General features: G+C 27.6%; 1 protein-coding gene across 1 annotated transcript; it reads left to right on the forward strand.

Annotated features, from left to right (window-relative positions):
- The first annotated feature begins 1,275 nt into the window (after positions 1-1,275).
- On the forward strand, positions 1,276-20,041 carry LOC134835195 (uncharacterized). Its single transcript, XM_063850065.1, has 5 exons — positions 1,276-1,286; positions 1,850-2,116; positions 4,111-4,246; positions 11,240-11,431; positions 19,052-20,041. The coding sequence occupies exons 1-5, from the start codon at positions 1,276-1,278 to the stop codon at positions 19,994-19,996; spliced, it is 1,551 nt and encodes a 516-aa protein (XP_063706135.1). The 3' UTR covers positions 19,997-20,041.
- The last annotated feature ends 398 nt before the right edge of the window (positions 20,042-20,439 follow it).

Consider the following 20,439-nt stretch of genomic DNA (forward strand, 5'->3'; position numbering starts at 1 on the left):
ACGAACAATAATTTTTATTATTATCAATAATAATTAATTAATTAATATTTAAGAAATTATAGAAAAATATAAAATATTTATTTTTCAAATAAAACTTTATCAGCTTTATTACGCGAAAAAAAAATTAAAAAGGCTCACCTTCGATTTATTATTACTTTAAGAAATAATCATAAATTTTTCACACATAACGAGGAATTTCTTAAGTTAAAACGTTCGCACGGATGATGCATTTTATGGCTGCCATTATGTTAAAACCGCACATATTTTTCAAATAAATTGCATAGATCTTCGGTGCTACGTGTCTGTGTGGAGTCAAGGAGTTCAATGCAATAATAATTCACAATTTTCTCCTGTGTTGCTTTAGCTCGATGCACATGATAAATATTTATAATGTCTTATCACAAATTAGGGAGAGGCGGAAAATTTAAATTTTCGAATTTTTTAAAATTTAATTTTTCGTAATTTTTTTAATTTTGAAATAATTTAAAAGAATTAATTTCAAAAATTAATTAAATTAAATTAAAAATTAATATTTCTAAGAATTTTTTTCTTAAAAAATTTAGGATAATATACTAAAAATATTTCCATAAATTTAAATTTTTAATTAATTTTTTTGAATCAATTCATTAATTTAATTTATTTAATTAATTTAAATTAATTTAAAATTATTTTTTTAATTTAATTTAAATTAATTTAATTAATTAATTAATTTAATTGAATTCAAAATTCTTCTTGTCAAGCATTTTTTTGTCTTTTCTTGACTCATAAACCTTCTTTTGACAAAGATGAACAAATTTCACCTTATGACCAAGTCACAATTTTAAATATCTTTTGAGTTATTGCGTTACAAAAAAATAAAATAAAAATTTGCAACCCTACTTTTCTATAAGATATTATTAAAAAATCATCATTATTGTGTCATGTGGATTAAATTTTGCATAAAAAGTCAGCTTCCTGTTGACATCTGAACTTTCTACCATTATACGCAAAAATCACAAAATCGACCATAACGGCATGAAAGAAAATTGTGAGAGACTTCATTCAACCGCCAAAAGATATTCAAAAAAAAAATCTCATATTTTTTTTGCATCTTTTTCAATAAATTTCTCCGATTTATATTAAAAGTCATGTTTCACCACCGTACATGCAATATTTTTATGATCAGGAATTTTTATCATTATTCGTTCCTCTATACAAAAAAAGAAGCTCACAGGTTAACTTCTTTAACGTGATGTAAGATATTTTCCATGAATTTTTACTGAAAAAAGAGTAAATATGTATTATATGTAAGTAAAAAGAGATAAGAAAAAATAATTTCAACGTTTTTGATGAAAACTTGATTTTTTAAAAGTAATTTCTAATGAAATTCTAACTGGATTAACAATTAATTTCTTTTAAAATAAAAAAAAATCGGGTAAGGATTAACAAAAAGGTGTTTTCTTTCGTTTTTACTTTTAATTACTTACTTTTGTTTTGTTTTTATTTTATTTATTAAGAAACAGTTAAAATTTTCCTTTAAATGTCCTTGAAATGACCTTGAAGCGTTTTTTGTACTGTACAGTAGATTTTTTGCACTCGTTTCACTTAAAAATTCACGATTGGCTTCACCATTAATTTCTTTCAACTTTTTTGTTTTGTAAATATTTCTTTTCAATTTTCTCCCTTTTTTATTTTTATTTAATTTTAATCTCCTTCTCTTAAATTTTTTTTTGTTATTTTTTTATTATTCTTTAACGATCAGTATTAAATTTTTATTGCTTTAATTTTTTATTTATAAAAAATGCCCTTTTTCGCAAACACTCAATAGTCATAAAAAAAATAATGATTGGTCTATTAAAAAAAAATCTAGCGAGCACCGAAGTGACGACGTGAGTTCCATCAAAGCCGTGCAAAAATCGCCTGCAGCCTCGCACATTCCAGTCGCAGTCCAACGTTCCGTATCGCCGCCAACATCTGTCTCACCTACACCCTCAGCCACAAGTAGCAACGCAACAACGCCAACTAGTCGAATCCCGATCCGTTCCATGAACGCGGAAAAACGTGCAAGATTGAGTGGGGAATTCGTTCCGGAAATTGACGAATCGAAATTGAGTCCGTCGGAAATAAGAGCCCTAAAGTAAGTAGCAAAAAAAAATTTGATTAAAATTGATGATTCATTAAAATTTTGTCTTAAAATCTTATCTGGCTGCACAAGTAAATCGAATTTCTTTCGGATTATGATGAAGTGTTTCTCAGGGTATTTTAATCATTTATGTCTTGAATATTAATGAACGATGTCCCTTTTTGTGCATGTCCATAAAAAAAGCAGATAAGACGAAGAGAAGTTGCCTTCATCCCTGATGGACAAGCACAAAAAATCTACGTGATTTTATTAAATAAGAAGAAAAAATAACTCTTATTATTAGTATACGAGGCATGTGAACAAAAAAAAAAATGCCAAGCACAGACTTTACAGTCGAGCCAATTTCATAATGATCATCATTTAACCGAGAAAAATGTGCGGAAGAAAAAAAAAGATGGGATGACACGTGTATGGACCTATATACGAAAAATAATTGGAAACGAGAAACATATTTTTAAGACAAGAAATCTGATGGAAAAATTAAGGCTTTAGGGTTCGTTTTGTTCTACTTAACGTAGAAAAATATCACTTAAAAATTTGCATTTGAAATTATTTTCAAAAATATTAAAATTTGGATATGCAATGAATATTACTTTTCATATTTGAAATTTTTCTTAGTTTCTCACGAATTTTTTCATAGTTTTTCTTTTTCAAAACCTTCTCAGAGCTAACCTTAATAAAATACAAAAAACTCTAAAGAGATTCGTAAAACATAACTTGAGTTATTGCATTTCAAAATTTGTATGGAAACTTTGTAACGTAATAACTCAAGTTTTCCTCAACAAATCTCTTTGAATTTTTTTTGTAAAATATTCTCTAAAGTTCTCTGAAGGTTTATGTCTCAAAAAATTTTAAAAAATTATCTTAAAAATTGTTTAAAAAAATGTATGCCAAAAAAAATATAAAACATTTATTGTATACCTTTAGGAGTTGAAAAAATGTTAAAGGACAAAATTCCAAGTCTGGCCTATTTTAGTGACCATAACACATTTTGACCAGATTTCGCTTTGTTCTGGGAAAAATATTACCCAAAGGTTAGCATTTGAAGTTATTTTCAAAAAATATTAAAATTTGGATATGCAATGAACATTACATTTCATATTTGAAATTTTTCTTAGTTTCTAATGAATTTTTTCATACTTATTGTACTTCAAAACCTTCTTAGAGCTAACCTTAATAAAATACAAAAAACCCTAAAGAGATTCGTAAAACATAACTTGAGTTATTGCATTTCAAAGTTTGTATGGAGATTTTGTAACGCAATAACTCAAGTTATGTTTTACAAATCTCTTTAAAGTTTTTTTTAAACTATTCTCTATAGTACTCTGAAGGTTTATGTCTCAAAATTTATTGAAAAAGTATCTTAAAAATCGTATAAAATTTTTAAGCCAAAAAATCAAAAATTTCACAAAAAATATTTATTGCATACCTTTAGGAGTTGAAAAAATTTTAAAGTACAAAAATCCAAGTCTGGCCTATTTTTAGTGACCATTACAAATTTTGACCAGATTTCAAAAACAAATAAACTAAAAAAAACTCAACAATTGAACAAACTTCCCTACTTCGATAAAATAAAATAAAAAAATATCTCGAAGGATTAGAAAAAAACACATTTTATCGTCTGTTCTCTTTTCGAATGACTTGTTGAGCGGTTGATTGTTTTCTCGAGAATTTAATAAGTAAACGAATAATGGATGGAATTCAAACAATGGAAACACATTTTCAAAACAAGAAAAACTTTTTAGGTCACTAGAACGTCGCGTTCCCAACAATGGAAAATTCCTCCAACCACACGGAAAAAACCTAAAATAAAACAAAAAATAAAATAATAAAAAAAAGTTAAGCTCGAAACCATTAACCCTCAAATTTATGGAGTCAATAAATTCGTTTCTAATTAATTTTTGTGCAGATAAATTATCCCCAAATGTCCTCTTAACTCGATCTCTCGTTCCACTTTCCATTACATTGTACGTTATTTTCGTTTACAGAGCACGAAAACGCGCTGAATGGCGAGCTGCTCGTCTCAAGTCCCTCGAACAAGATACGCTCCAAGCACAAATCATCCTCAAGTCCATCACCGACAAAGCGGAAGACCTCACGGACAACAGCAAGACCATTCAAGAGGTAAGAGGAAAAGTTAATTAAAAGAAATATTGTGACATAAATTGCATGGCTTTTATTGCATTTTACTAGTTTTGCATGGGAGATGGTAAAAAATTATAATATGATAAAATGAAGAAAAATTGTATATATTTGCTTTTGTAGAGAAAAAAAAATAAATTGTAGAAACATGATAAATATATTTGAATAAATAAGTTTATGATACAGCAAAAAAAAATATGCAGAATGTTTATGAAAATGATAACAACTTTTCTTTAGTTTAAAATTAAGTTTAAGTTTTTTGTTTGCATGGAAAAAAGTCTTTTCTTGTCTATTTTCTGACCATTTATTTATGTTTTGTAAATAGAATCTGTTTATTTTTAGTTGTTTTTGTAAATATTTATTTTTAGCTTATGAAAAATTTTTGCTAATCAAATTTCAAGGTTGATCCTTTTTTAATTAAATATTTTTTTGTATCATTAAAAATTGATTTCTTAAAAATTTAAATTAAATTAAAGTTAATTAATAATTATTTGAATTAAATTATTTAGTAAATTTAATTTAATAAATTAAATAATTTTTTTTTATTATTTTTGAAAGGAATAATTACCTACAGAATTATAAAATCAAAAAAAAAATTAATTAATGGAACAATTCAGGCTTTTCACTAATTTTTTGAATAATTTTTCTGTTCCAAAACCTTCTTTTAGTTAAACTTGAACTCATACAAAAATCTCTAAAGACAATCATTAACAAAAAATTTAAAAGATACTTAAAAATTTTTTTTTTTTTTTAATTTTATAAAATTTTTTCAAATTTAAAAATATAATAAAAAAATTTATTTCTGATTTTTGAATTTGATCTAAAAAAATTATTTAATAAAAAAAAATTAAATTACCAAAATAATTTTTTTATAACAATTCAATTCAATGATAATAAAATTCGAAAAAATTAAAAAAAAACTTTTGGACCATAAAAATTGATTTTGTGACAAAAATAAATTATTTTTAGACCAAATTTTATTTATTTTTTCTAATTTAAAAAAAAAATGAGTTTTAATTTTAATTTTAAATTTAAAAATTAAATAAAAAAATTATTTGAATTAAAATTTGATTAAGAATAAAAAAAAATTTACCAAAAATTATTTTAAAAAATAAAAATCAAATTATCAAATAAAAATTCATTTTTGAAAAATAAATAAAATTCAAAATCAATTAGAAAAAATTTAATGCATTTTTGGAAAAATTCGAAAAAAAAATTTAAAAAAAATTGGAAAATAAAAATTGATTTTGTGACAAAAATAAATTATTTTTAGACAATTTTTTACTTATTCATCTTGTTTCGATTTAATTTAATTTAATTTTATTTTTAATTTTAATTTATTTTTTAATTTTTATTCAAAAAATAATTTGGTTAAAAACATACATTTTCGCTCAGAAATTCGCTTACTAAGCTTTCAAAAAAATAACATTACGCGCAATTTTCCTATGACAAGCTTTTTTAATGCAAAAAATGGTTGAAACCCATACGTAGAAGGAAGGTGTTTGTTGGTCTGTCATAATTCCACGTAAAGCCTCATGTGTCTTTTTTTGCACTTCCCAGTAAAAAATGTCACAAATAACCTTTTAGCGAAATTTGATTACGCCAGCATTTCCTAACTCAGCCACAAGGCGAAAAAAAATTAATTATTCTAATGTTGTTATGAGAAAAAAAAACGAGAGATATTTCACAAAGATTTCCTCATAATCAAAACCGTAACGATAATTATCTTTTTTTTTTTGTAGTTTATTCATCACACAAAAATATAGAAATTATTATCTTTTTTTTCTCTGTTTTTCCGTCGTCCTCCCGTCTAGCCTATGAAAAAACATGGAATTTTGCCCATCGCGCCTTGTTTGTTTGTTTCTTTATTTTTGTCTTTTTTCTGCTGTTTCTGTGAGGTTTTTATATTAATAATAATAAAAATGATGATGACACGATAACATTTACAAAGGAAATGTTAAAAAATCTGGAGGCAATATTGCTCACATTTTTTTTCTTCGTTTCTTTCGCTGTTTTATCAATGAAGAGAACAGAGTGGAACATGTTACGGATAAAAATTAATTTCCTGTTAATTTCTGGAGCTCTTCTCATTATTTTACGAAAAAAAAATCGTACACGGAAGAAATTCTTTTTGATGTCGCTCATCCTTGACGACCTGTGAAAAAAGAGGAAAGGAAGGTGTTAATGATAAATTAAAGATAACAAAAAAAAATTATCTCTTTTTAAAAAAAAATTATTTCTTTATGAAAAAAAAAATTTTTTAGTAAAAAAATCCCAGATAAGTGAGAAAATTTATTGTTTGTATAAATTTAGTTCAGTTTCGAACCATTTATTTATTTTTTTATATTTTTATCTGGACACCATGTTGTCGCGCCATTAATATTTGCATTCTAATCCCGTTCTTTGTGCATTTTTCTACAACAAAAAAAACGGATCGTGATAAATTTATGTTTATTTTTCTTGTTGAGTTTACCTGCGAAGCGAAAAAAACATCAAACTGTATAAATAATCATATTTTATGGAAAACAACAGCTTGTGGAATTTTTTTTCTCTCTAATCATTCCAATACCCATAGAGAATTATTTGATTTGATTGGTCATTTGTTTTTCTGTCCGATGTAAATAGCTTCTAGCAACAAGTTGTCACCTCTAGAAAAGCAACGTCCTTGACCTTTTCCACTCCTTGGCAACTTCTTGAGCACTACTTGTCGCAAATCAAGGTTTAGGACCGTTTTTTCTTTCGGACATGATAATCCATAAAATGTTTCTTTTTATTATATTGAGGAATTTGTCGTATTTTTATTCCGGCTCTCTTATTTCCTTCAGAAGAGCGCCATTAAATACGACGAAAAATATAAAAAGAAAAGGAAGAAAAACGAAGGAATTTTTATCTTATAAATTTTTCTTCTTTATTATGGTATTAAAACGATAATTTTCATCTTTTATTATTATTATTGTTGCGGAGAGAAAAGGAGGCAAGCTCGTTTGAATGAATTTCTGCTGTCGTGCTTCGGGATATTTTGTCGAGAGTGGTCTCTTTAATTGCGCGGACCTTTTTTCGTTGCGTATTTTATTCGATTGAAGGCGATTTCAAGGTCATGTCGAATCAACAGAAACGCGGAGAAACTTTTTTTTTGCTACTTATCTTTCGTCCAAAAAGCGACGTCAAAGAAGCAAACAAAATATTAAGAATTAACATAAAAATGAGTGAAATGGGTCTCGTTTCTACGTTTTTTTTTTGTGTGGAAAGTGTATAACTTCATCGCTTCTTATCCTCTCCTAACATGAATAAACAACAACGAGAATTTTTTTTGAAAGAAATTGACTTGAGCGGATTTTATTTCAAACTTTTTTCTTCAATTTTTCTAGATTTTTTGGATTTTCTTGAGAAAAATTAACAAAAATCGATTTTGAGGTTAGAATCTTTTAAGATCTTTGACATTTATTGTTTTCATTCTTCTCATTTTGAATTTAGGGTTCATCCATTAATGATGTCAAATTAATGTTAAGCATCATTAATGGATGAACCCTAAATAAATATTTTCATAAAATGAGAAGTTTGAAAATGATAAACGTCAAAGATTTTTAAAAGATCCTAACCTCCAAAGAATTTTAACCTCAAAATCTAAAATTTCTGACGAGCGAATTTTATTCCAAACTTGCAATTTTTTCTTCAGTTTTTCCAGATTTTTTGGATTTTCTTGAGAAAAATTAGCAAAAATTGATTTTTAAAGTTAGGATCTGTTAAGATCTTTGACATTTATCGTTTTCATTCTTCTCATTTTGAATTTGGGGTCCATTCATTAATGACAAATGATATTATTTTTTAGTTTGACATCATTAATGGATGGACCCAAAATTTATAAAATGAGAAGTATGAAAATGATAAACGTCAAAGATCTTTAAAAGATCCTAACCTCCAAAAATTTTTAACCTCAAAATCTAAATTTTCTCACGAAACGCCTAAAAGTCAAGAAAACTTTGCAAAAGCAAAGAATACGAACAGAAAAAAAATGAGTAGGAAGATGATAATAAAATTTGGAAAATTATTAAAGAAAATTTTTTCCTCTTTCTTCCATCAAGTCGTCGTCGTCTACTTTGTGACAAGCAAAAACTCTCATGCCATAAATAGCTGTCTTTGCCTCTAGTTTGTAACACCATTAGTGAGATATCTTTGTCTGTTTGAGAAAGAGAAAAAAAAGTACGAGTTGGATGACACTAAAAAGAGCACTTGACAATTTGTTATCTTTTTTCATTATTTCATTCTTTTTTTCTATTTAAGGCATCTTTATTAGACATTCATCCGTGTAGGTCCCAAATTTTGCTGAAACTCTCTTAAATTTGTTTGAGTTTTTTGATTGATTCGATATCAAGTCACCCAAACTGCCTGTTTTCAACTTTTCCTTTCAAAGCCATGAAATTTTCTCTGACGATGTCAAGTTGACGATAACTTGAAAATAAGTGAACAATGTTAGATTTATAAAATTGAATTCTGATCTGATTAAACTTCTTTTATGACGCAGAAAAAAAAGAGAAAAATGCAAACTTTTGTACCTTGGTTGATACGAAAAATCCAACAAAATATCAAGAAACTCTTTTAGATTACTTTTAAAATTAGTTTTTGTGTGTTTTCTTCGTCTTTTATGACTGATGCAATTTGTAGTCCTTGTCGGTAGCAGAGTCGCTTATTTGCATCATACACGAAACGAATCTCTCGTATTTTTATTGTTTATTGTTATTTTTCCTCTTCGTTCCATGGTCCATGTGAAATGGATGGAAAACATGGGATAGAGAAGCCCGATGATGTTTTATGATATTTTTGTTATTTTTAATGGACATTCTTGTGTAAAAGTTGTTTGTTATTGTTTGAAAAAGGTCATTGTGATGCTAAATCTGGTCTAATGGTGAATTTACATATTTTTAAGAGTTTTGTGAAAAACTTCTGAATTAGAGTTCGTATAAAATATGAAAAAAAAATTAAAAGAAGGATTTTATGGAAAAACAATTTTTTCAAGTTTTTTGACATTGTAATGAGCTGTAAAGTAGTGTTGAGAACATCACTTACAATTGAAGAGCTTTGTTTTTCATTAGTGTAAAATTTTATTTTTCTGCATAAATTGTTGCAGTAAAACTTTTAAAACAAGTTTTGTAAACGCAAAAAATTATAAGCGCTCTTTAGATATTTCTTTTTATTTTTATTTGTCTAAATATAAAGTTCCTGAAATTTTAAAAAATTATTAAAAATTTAACTTAATATATTTTTTTTTATAAAATTTTATTTTTTAAATTATTAATTATAATATAAATAATTTAATTTTATTTATAATTTTTTTGATGAAAATTTTTAATTTTTTATTAATAAATTATTGGTGTTTTAATTAATTTTTAAATTTAATATTTAATAAAAAACTACGGACTAAAATAAAAAAAAAATATGAATTTTTTAAATAAAAGTTTAATTTAATTTAATTTAAATAATTTAAATTTTTTTAAGTTATAATTTAAATTATTAAATAAAAAAAATTATTAAAAATTTTTATTTATTTTAAATTAATATTTATAGAATATTTAATTAAATTTATTTATTTTTTACATAAAATTTTATTTTTTAAATTATTAATTATAATTTAAATAATTTAATTTTATTTATTATTTTTTTGATGAAAATTTTTTAAAATCAATTTTAATTTTTCATAAAAAACGGACTAAAATAAAAAATTAAAATGAATAAAATAAAAGTTTAAATTAAAATAAAAATTATAAAAAATTTTAATTAATTTAAAATTAAATTTAAAATTTTTTACATAAAATTTTATTTAATTATAATTTTAATATTTTAATTATATTTTTTAATTTTTTAATGAAATTTTTTTAAAATTTATTTTACTTTTAGATTGATAAATTATTTTAGTTTAATATTTTTTTAAATTTAATTTAAAAAAAAATTAATTAAAACAAAAATTAAAAAAAAAAATTATAAATTTTTTAAATAAAAGTTTAAATTAAAATATATAAATCAAATAAATAATCAAATAAAAATATATAAATTTTCAAATAAAATTGAATTTAAAATTTACAAAAAATATTTTGAAAATATTTTATTAAATTAAAGAAAATTTTTTACCAAGATTTTTAAAAAATTAAGCCATTTTTGAATAAAAAATTAAATAATATCCTTTACTAAAAACTATTTTCCAACGTTTAAAAAAACAGACAGACCACTAAACTCCTTGAAAAAAATTCCTTTAAATTCCCATTTAAAAAAAAACTTTGTTCAAAACTAAAATAAATATCCTTCAGTCAAGAAGGCGACGAAGCTTCTACTATTTACTTCGTACGCCACTCGACAACACAATATTAAATATAAAAATGCCTTGAAGCAACAAAAATGTAACGAAAGAAAATTCTCTGACGATCATTAACGACGACGATGACAACGAACGAGCGAGAATAGTTTATATCTCCAGCCATAAAGAAAGAAAGAAAGTGTCCCATTACTTTACTTTACTTCGCTGCAAGAGCAAAAAACAGGACAACAGTGTCTCTATGCACTGGTCATTGCACTTGGTTGTCCTGTTAAGTTATTGTTTGTTGTTCAAGCCTCGAAGAAAGGCAAAAAAATAGGATAGCACTTTGATTATTTATTACTCTTGTCGTCTTCCTTAGCTTAGCCTAGATATTTTATCCTTGCGGCAATTCATAATGATTCGCTTGTTTGCTTTTTTTTTGTACATAGCTTCTTGCAACTTGTAGATTTAGTTAAGTTTTAATCCTTTTTTGTATAACCTTACTAATAAAAATAATTTTTTCTTCTTTTTTTCCGGATAATTTAACAAACTACAACTAAACACATAAAAAATGAACTAACAAACAACATAAAAAACACACACATACACACACGAACACACACAAAAAAAACAATAAACAATCAATAACACCTTCCCCGTGTGAAATGTGTGTGCTTTTCGCTAACCAGTCGGTGGAAGTGCCGCCAGTTTTCCCGCGTATCGCCGTCAAATCACGTCCTGGCGCGCTATTTGTGCGCGAAAAGGAAAAAGTTGTAGACGAAAAAGTGATACAGCGCGAAATAAAAGAGATACCGGACCCGGTGACGGGCGAACGGCAGTTTGTTACAGTTGAGTACGTGGAAAAAGTGATTGAAACTGAGGTATGCCAGTTGAAACTTTTGAATAAAATTTTGCACTGAAACACAGTTTGATTTTTTTTTGTGGTTTGGGGGGAGCACACAATTTTCATGCACACACTTTTTTACTGCTTTTTACATTATATTTTTAAGTTTTTTCGACATTTATGAGGTCACGTGGTTTAAAAAAGTCACGTGGTTGAAATTATTTCCTCTAAGGATTGAAAAGCGTCGAACTTAAGTTTTAAAAGGACTTAATTAATCTCTGTTTCAAAATATTGGGCTTAATTAAATCCTTTAAGAACTTAATTTGATCAATTTTTCAATCCTTAGGTCACGTGGTTCAAATGTCTCATTAATGAAATAATTCCTTCTACGGATTGAAAAAAGATGAAATCAAGCTCTAAAAGAATTAATTTATCTCTTTTTCAAACTTAAAGGGTTACTTTAATCCTTTTTGAGCTTAATTTCATCTATTTTTCAATATATAGGTCACGTGGTTAAAATAATTCCTCCTAAGAATTGAAATAGGATGAAATTTCGTTCTTGAGAGATTAAATTTACATTTTTTCACTATAATGAGTTAATTTAATTATTTTAAAGCTTAATGTCATCCTTTTTCAATTTTTAGACCACGTGGTTAAAACTAGTCACGTGGTTTAAATAATTCCTCATAAGAATTGAAAAGCGTCGAACTTAAGCTTTTAAAGGATTTAATTAATCTCTGTTTCAAAATATTGGGCTTAATTAAATACTTTAAGAACTTTAAGATCACTTTTCAATCCGTAGGTCACGTGGTTAAAAATATGTCACGTGGTTTAAATTGTTCTCCCTACGGATTTAAAATGAATGAAATCAAGCTTTAAAGGAATTCTATTGATCTTTGAACAAAATCATGGGTTAATTTGATCCTTTTAGAGCTTTATTTCATCCTTTTTCGATCCATAGGTCACGTGGTTAAAATCAGTCACATTTAAAATGCGCTCTTTTAAATTGCTTCGAAAATTTTAATCACTTGTATTCCATTCAAAATTACACTGCGGGATCAAATTATTTCGAAATTTGACGCTTGAAATGTACAGAAACTAAAACAATTGCGGTCGACCGACGAATAGAGTTTTGCTTTGGTTACCAATTTACCAAATATTTATCTAATTTCAATTCCCATTCGAGAAAAACAACAGAAATCCACAAACTTTAAATCCACTTGTTTGCGTTGGTTTTGCGAAATAATTGGAACCGCAAATTGCATATACAAGACAAAATAAATAACCATCAAAGTGAATAAACTAAATTCTGGTTAATTTTGCGTTCAATCGAATCGAATTAATGTTTCGTTCTGTTTTGCTTAAATTATCCTGCAGCTTTAAGCGAAACTTTAATCAAGTTTTTTTTTTACTCGCGAAAGGCTGAAAAATGAAATTAAACACACCTGTTCCAACAGTCAGTCACGTAGCGATAGGAAGAATAATAAAATAATGCCCGTTCCGCAACACAGAAAATGTAAAATGTATCCCGAAGTGATGGCGGTAGCACAAAAGAAAAACAGAAGAATGGCATGCAATTATACAACTTCTTTCCTCAAAAACTTTTTTTCTCTGCTTAAGACTTTTTTTTTGTACAATCTAATTTTTTTTGTCCCTTCCCGTCCCGGGAAATAAGCTCATTTACGTTTGATGATTTCCTTGTTTCGTCGTTTTTTTTTTTGTCTTAGTTGCGTTCACGGAAATTTGTCCCTTTTTTGTGCCAATAAATGTATAGCTATGGACTCACTTTTTGGCTATTTGATTTTACTTTCATGCATAACGATTCAAGTGAAATAATCTAATTTTGTGAAATTCAAATCATGTAGAAAATTACCCCATCGTGTCGTTACGAGTTGAAGAGGTGTTGTGTGAGATGCGAACGGTGATGATAATGCTCATAGAGACAATATGTAAGCACACAGAGACACTGTTAAAACGATGGAAAAGTATAAAAGCGTGAACTAATGAAATGATACTTGTTTGCAGGTGTTTTCATGTTTAAACTATTAGATGCGTATTTGAAGAGCATTTTACGGAGGAAGAATTAATTTTTTTAAAGTTTTAGCGTCTGTCTGGATTTAAGGTTAAATAACTATTAAAGAGTTGATTCTTTCATGGAACTTAAATTGAGTTTCTAATTAAACCTTAAATTCAATATTAACCATTAAAAATAATTTTGTTTCAAAAAGAAACCTTAAAAAATTTCTTAGAGCGTTTTTATTGAAAAGTTGAGATTTTATCGCTCAAAAGAGAAAGTATGGATAACAACTAGATTCACATATACAATTTACCAAGTTGCTCCTGAGATATATGTTTTATTTAAACCAATGAATTCAATATGACTAAATGACCTAAGCAGGAATTTTCTAAACAGTACTTTGCAAAAAAAGGTAAGAGACTTGAAACAAGCACCATTGAATAGGATGAATCAACCAAGTAAAGAACAAGTAACAAGTAAAGAAGCAGCTTCAGCAGAACTTATGGATACAATTACTTGAGTATCGCCATACTCCAGAACCCATGAATTAAACATATTTGTCTCAAGTATCAATAGAATATTAAACGCATCGCAAAGAGTACGAACTAAGCAGCTCCAACGATTTAACTTGAAACATATTTTGAAAAATATGGAGGAAAATGAAATATTTCAAGCAGATCTATGAATTTATATCTTCAGTCTTATAAGTGTTAAAGTAATTTGAAAAGTACAAAGTAGCGAGGGAAGTTCAAGGAATCTATTAATTATTTGAAATAAACTTATTCAATCTGATATGTTCCTCAATCAAAAAATCTGTTTCTTAAAATTTTTTTCTGCTATTTTACGATTGAGGAATTTCACAAATTTTAAGGCTTCCGTATGTAGCCAAAAATTATGGAACTATTTTAATTTTTTTTAGTACTGACCATCGAGGTTTTGAAAGATTTAAGTACTAATGAGCATTAAAAATCAATTAGAAATAGAATTAGAGAAATTCCGAAATTAAAAAAAGTTATAAGGAATCTGAGGTTTGAGTGATAATTTCCATTGAATTATTTTTTTTTATAAAAATCTAAAACTAAGTATAGGGACTAACATTATTTTATAATCTATGAAGTTTCTCTAAATCCAAAGACGGTACCTAGTTGAGTTTAATTTACGCAGAAATCATTACTTTAGATCCTTCATAGAAATTTGTCATTTTCGACTAATTTTTTCTTTTATTTATTTTTGAAAATTGTTAGACTCAGATGTATTTTTGAAGAAGTAGGCTATGAATTAGCTAAATTTCACAAATTAAGAATGATTCATAGTCCTGTTGTAGTTGTATTACTGATGTTTATTAGATTTGAAGACTATGAATCATTCTTAATTTGTGAAATTGTGAAATAGCTAATTCATAGCCTACTTCCTCACAATCACTCAATTTAGTAATTCGTTTTTAAATTGTAGAAACTTGACCTTGATCCTTGCCAGTTGATCCTTCACGAGAAAAAAATGGGAAGCCATTTCCAAATCGATCATATGTATAATTTTTCCTTCTTTTCTTTCTTGTTAGAATTTTGGAGACACTTGAAACGCCTTCCAACGGAAATACTATCCCTTGCTCAAATTTAAAAAAAAAAATTAAATCTCTAAGTTCTTTGTTTTTAAAAAAAGCTTAATTTTTAGAACATGCTTTAGTCTATTTACAAAATCATCACTTACCTTCAAAAGACATCTCAATTTAAAAACAAGTACCAGCTAGCAAGTAAAGCACACCCGCATCCTCGATATAGTTATGTTTGTTTACAACCTTATTGAATTTTGACTACTTTTCGCCTACAACACAGTTTGCTATATAAATTTCACAACACCTGCATGAAAAGTTAGAGGGCAAACACAAACAAAACTTCCATACTTGAAACAAGTCTCTTTTTTTCATCACATGTGTGCCTTTTCCATGTTTTTGTACATTTTCATCGAATTCAGTGCGAAAAAATTCCTCTTTTTATTACAACAAACAACTCTCTGCGAATATCATCCGAAAATATTTTGATATGATTGCTCGCAATGTCGCAATGCCATTACACGACACATCTTTTTTTGCTACTTATTACGTTATCAATTTTCTCATTTTATCACTTTATTGTATGTGTTGCGCCAGTGTTGCGAAAGAGCAAAAAAAAAAGTTTTATGAGGTGTGTGTTTGCGAGTGTTTATGATTGAAAAATGATGTTTCTGCTGTCGTTTAAAGCTCGATGTAATGTAAAACGGGGAAATATCACAAAATATCGAAGCGTAGGTTGTAACTTTTTATGATGATGATGACTTGTGATGTCATGCTAATTTTTCGCATGGAATTTAATTGAGATCGATATTAGACGAATGACGTAAAGCTGGAATTTTAAGCTAAATGTGAATCTGGGTTAAATGAGGAGAAGTAAAAACTATTTTACTAAAAGAGGTAGAGGAGCACAAAGCCATTTATTTTTCAAAAGCCTTTCATCTTTTTCCATTAAACGTTATTTCATCACAACAACCGACCTTTCATCTTCGTGATATACTTTGATTTAATGGAAGCAGAGCAAAAACAAAAGTTGGTGTTGGAGGATTTGTTGCCCGGTTTGCTATTAAAGGACTTGAGCGTTTTTTTTAGTTTTTAGAATAAATTAAAAAAATTCTTCAGTTTTTCTAAAACAAAGTTTAGTCTTGGCTGAATTTTAGATTTTTTTATGAAGTTAAGAAAAAAAATTAGCTTTTGAAGTTCTTAGTCAGTTTTTGAAAATTTTTTCAGGTTTTAAAAATTTTCTTAGTTTTTCATAGATTTTCAAATCTTTTAGTTTTAGAATTTTTTTTTCGACTTTAAAAAAACTTAAGGAAAGGTTTTTAGAAAAATTATTAGGTTTTGAAATAATTTCATAGATTTTTGAAATTTGTTTTTAGTTTTTAAAAATATTTTCCTCTTTTTTAAAAAAAATTTATTGAAATTTATTGAAAAATAATTTTCAGCTTAAAAAATTTCAGATTTCTGAGAAATTTTAAAATTTTTTTAGCTTTGAAAAGCTTTTAGCTAAAATTTTCTTTAATTTTAAGACCTTTCAAAAATTTTCAGTTTTAAAACTTTTTTTTAATTTTCTTAGCTCTTGTCTATTTTTTTTAAATTAAAAGTATTTTTTCCAAACTCATTTAAATTTTAGCATTTTAAATATTTTTTTTAGCTCTCAAAAATCCTTGAGTTTGACATTCTTTAAGCAAAAATTTCTGATGACGTCTTTCTCCTTTCAAGTGGATGAAGTAACTTTATATACTCGTCGCACTCAAGCTCATATTTCATTCCACTTACTTCACAAAATACATTTTTAATGCACAATTCTCGTACATGTGCGATGCACTTCTTACCTGATTTGTCTCAATTTTAAGTAAAATATATGTGCTTTGAGTTTATATGAGTGATATGACTTTTTCCTCTCTTTTTTTCCATTCTCAAGAATCCTTTGATTTATTTCATTTTATTCCCATGAACTAAGGGTGCAGCTTTTCACATAGAAACAACAAAAAACTGCAATTTTTGAAACATGATTGCAATTGTGTGAACATAAATTCTTAAAAGCTTTTAAATCCTCCTTTTTTCGCTTATCACGAGTGTTAGGCGACGTAAAAGGCATTGCGCTCTTTTTAAAATGATTTCTGTGTTACAGTTGTTAAATCTATACGAAATGTGTTGAATAAGTGGCGAAATGCAAATTTGCTTTCAAATCTACTTTTTTTTCTATTTTTCAAGCATTTCTATTCAAAACACTAGAGGGAACAAAAAATCACTTGCGTAGTTTTTCGCACGACGCAATTTGGAGGATTTCTATTCGACTAAATTAAATCCACAGAATAAAGTTTATTTTTTACAATTCCCTCCGGTGCGGAAATGCCATTCCCGCACGCATGTATTTTTCGTCATTCCGGCAGACAAAAGGACATTTTAGCGAAATTGTTTGCATTCAAATGTTCCTAATTTTAAATGTTGTATTCATCAATTTACATAACACACCACAGAGGGACACGTAAGTGCTATTGCAGGCGTTCTTCTATCCGTTTCGTTGTCTTCTTTCTCTACAACACATATCATCATTTATTATCACACCATTTTAAGCGTCGTCGTCGTTATTTTTTGTGTGTGTTGACAATTCCATGTAGAATTTTCTCGTTTGTTTGCCTCAATCTAGAGACAAGAGATTTTTTTTTGTAGCGAAGAGGACGAAATTTTATTATTACTGAATGAACAATTTTGTGGGAAAATTTAATTTTTTTAGGGGATAAATTTGATGTTAGCGCATTTAATAAAAAAAATTGTATATTTAAGGCAATTTTTATGATTTTTATTGATTAAAAAGTCAAAAATGTAAGAACATTAGATTGAATTTCAATTTTTAATTTTGATTTGATTCAAAATGGCGGATTTTTTGTTATGATCTCATTTGGCTACCGTATTTCACCAAAAAACAAATCTCATGTTTTATCGTGTGGTTTTTTTTTGATAAAAAACGGTACTAATTAAGATGTCTTAATTTCAAATTTGAGAAATTTATGAGAAAAAGAAGAAAAATATTAAAAATTCAAATTAAAATATTCGAAAATTTTACTGAAGTTTAACATAAAAATTTTAATTAAATTAAAAATCAAAAAAAAATATTTTGATTTTAATTCTATTTTTTTTAAAATGTTTCTTAAAAATATTTTTTTTTTTATTAAAAATCCAAAAAATATAAAATATAAAAATAGTCTGGATCTGGGCTTAAAAAATTAAACGTCAATAATTAAAAAAAAAAAAAAATTTTTTCAGAAATTTTTTTTATTTCAACTGAATTTTTTGAAAATTTTCAAATTATATAATTTTTTTAAAATTTTTGAAATATTCAAAAAATTTTAATTGTTTTCAATTTTAATATTTTCAAATGGTAAAAATTATGAACTTTCAGCATTAAATAATTAAATTGTCTTAAAATTATTTTTTTTTCATGAAATTCGTAAAAAAGGCGCCAAAAACGAAATTTCAAACAATTTTTCATAAATGCCCTCGAAAAAAGAACATGAAGTAACATGTGTGTTCTCAAATAACCGTTGAAAGAACATAAAAATCACTTTGCCATTTTTTTTTGTTGTTACTTAAATGAGCGACTGCACGAAAAATACCGCGCGACATAATAATATGCAAAATTTATCGTGTGTTTGTGTTTCACCGTTAAATTTTTCGTAGAGAGAATGAGAGATTGTTTCTTCTTCCAAGAATAAAAAAAGCTGCCTGTAGGCAAAAAGTGATTTTTTAAGCAGGTGGATTACCATTTACTTTATTGCTTACATAAGAAATGGGCTCGTAGGGTAAACCAAAAACTGAAAAAAAAAATTTTTTTTTAAGAATTTAATGAAAAATTTGGGATTTCCTTGTTTTAAAAATTGGTTTGGTGCAATTTTTTGTAGAAAAATCTTTTTGTAGTTCTCTGTAGAATTATTTTTGCATGTTTTTCTCATCTGTCATTTTATTGCATGGTTTTATTTTATTAGTTTTTCATGTTTTTGTGAATATAAAAGTAAGCATGGTAACGGTTTATTTTTTCCATATTTCCGAGTTTTTATGTAATTTTTCTGGAAATTATTTCCTCGAAACAGGTTGAAACGTTCCGCGAAAAGATTATTTCGCTCGAATTGCAAGATCCAACAAAATCACCGCCCGTCACGCCCTCTGACGACGATTCCATGATCACAATTCGCAACAACAATGGCCGCGAAGTGCTTCAATTGCGCCCAGATGAGGATCAAACGACGTTCGTTTTGCGCAATAAAGCTGCTGCTGGAACTTTCGATCTCATGAAAACCATCGACGAAGGTCGCTTGAACGAATCTTGCACAGATGATCTGGTCGAACCGCCTCCAACCCCCGCGGAAATTAATTTGCAAGAACGCGTTGAAGCAGATTTCTCTTCGTTCGACGAGCATTTTGGATTTGTGAACCCAAATGCGACGATGGAAGATGACGAAGGCGCTTTCGAACTTTCGATCAACGATAAAATGAAAAAAGTCCTGCGAGAGTTGAAGGATAACGAACGTGTTCGTCTTAGCTGGTCTCGAAGCATGGACGATGAAGAAATCGACGAAATGGACAATGGCAATATGGCGGCGTCGACAGGTGAGGAAGTTGTCGACTCCATGGTTTCTTACGAGGAGAAAACGGGCAGCAATGGAACTGTTTTTATGGTTCGCGAACGTTTAATTAACGATTTTTACACGCACAACGACAGCGACTCGATCAACCCGATCCCGAGCTTGGATCCAAATTCAAACTTTGACGCCACTGACAACTTCGACGATTGCCAAATCCTTCAGAATCCCAATGCCGAACTTTTCCTCGAGAAGGAGAGACAAGAATCGGCGAGGGAAAGACTTACGTTGGACCTCAAGGTAGCCAATGAAGCTGCTGCAACTGAAGCAGATTTGAAGACACCTGACACCGATGACGTACAAACTCCAACAACGCCAACTTCCACGGGAGCAACAGCGCCCTCTGCCGGTGGGAATCGCAAGAAGAAACGTAAGAATAAGAACAAGAAAAAGTAAACACAAATTTTAGGGACCGAATTCTGCTATTTTCTCAATTATTGTCATCCTCTATCAAAAACAACAACAAAAAATATAGTTTCCACTTAACTAATCTCCATTGTTTGCGAAAACAAAACAATATTCAATCGTGCTCCTTTTGTTCGGTGCAAGCAAACAAGTGCGCAATTGTCCATATCTACATAGATTCGGTTATGTCATATTCGTGTCAGGCGGGATTATAAAGGATTTTAATTGTTGCATCGACATGTTGTGAAAAAATTGTGTTTCGCAGTCCAAAATTATTAGGTAATATAAAAAAAAAATAAAAATTGTTAAATTAATTAAAATTAATTAATAATAATTTTTTAAATTATTTTTTGTTTTTTGATTAATATTGAATTTATTTTTTTAAATATTTTACTTTAAAAAAATTTTTTGGCTAAATTTTTAATTTTTCAAAG

This window comes from Culicoides brevitarsis, chromosome 3, assembly GCF_036172545.1.
Source record: "Culicoides brevitarsis isolate CSIRO-B50_1 chromosome 3, AGI_CSIRO_Cbre_v1, whole genome shotgun sequence".
Lineage (NCBI taxonomy): Eukaryota > Metazoa > Arthropoda > Insecta > Diptera > Ceratopogonidae > Culicoides > Culicoides brevitarsis.

Excerpts from the sequence above, each read along its gene's own strand:
- LOC134835195 (XM_063850065.1), top strand. Across the intron at positions 2,117-4,110 it reads TCGGAAATAAGAGCCCTAAA|AGCACGAAAACGCGCTGAAT; the intron begins GTAAGTAGCAAA and ends TTTCGTTTACAG. Across the intron at positions 11,432-19,051 it reads AAAAAGTGATTGAAACTGAG|GTTGAAACGTTCCGCGAAAA; the intron begins GTATGCCAGTTG and ends TCCTCGAAACAG.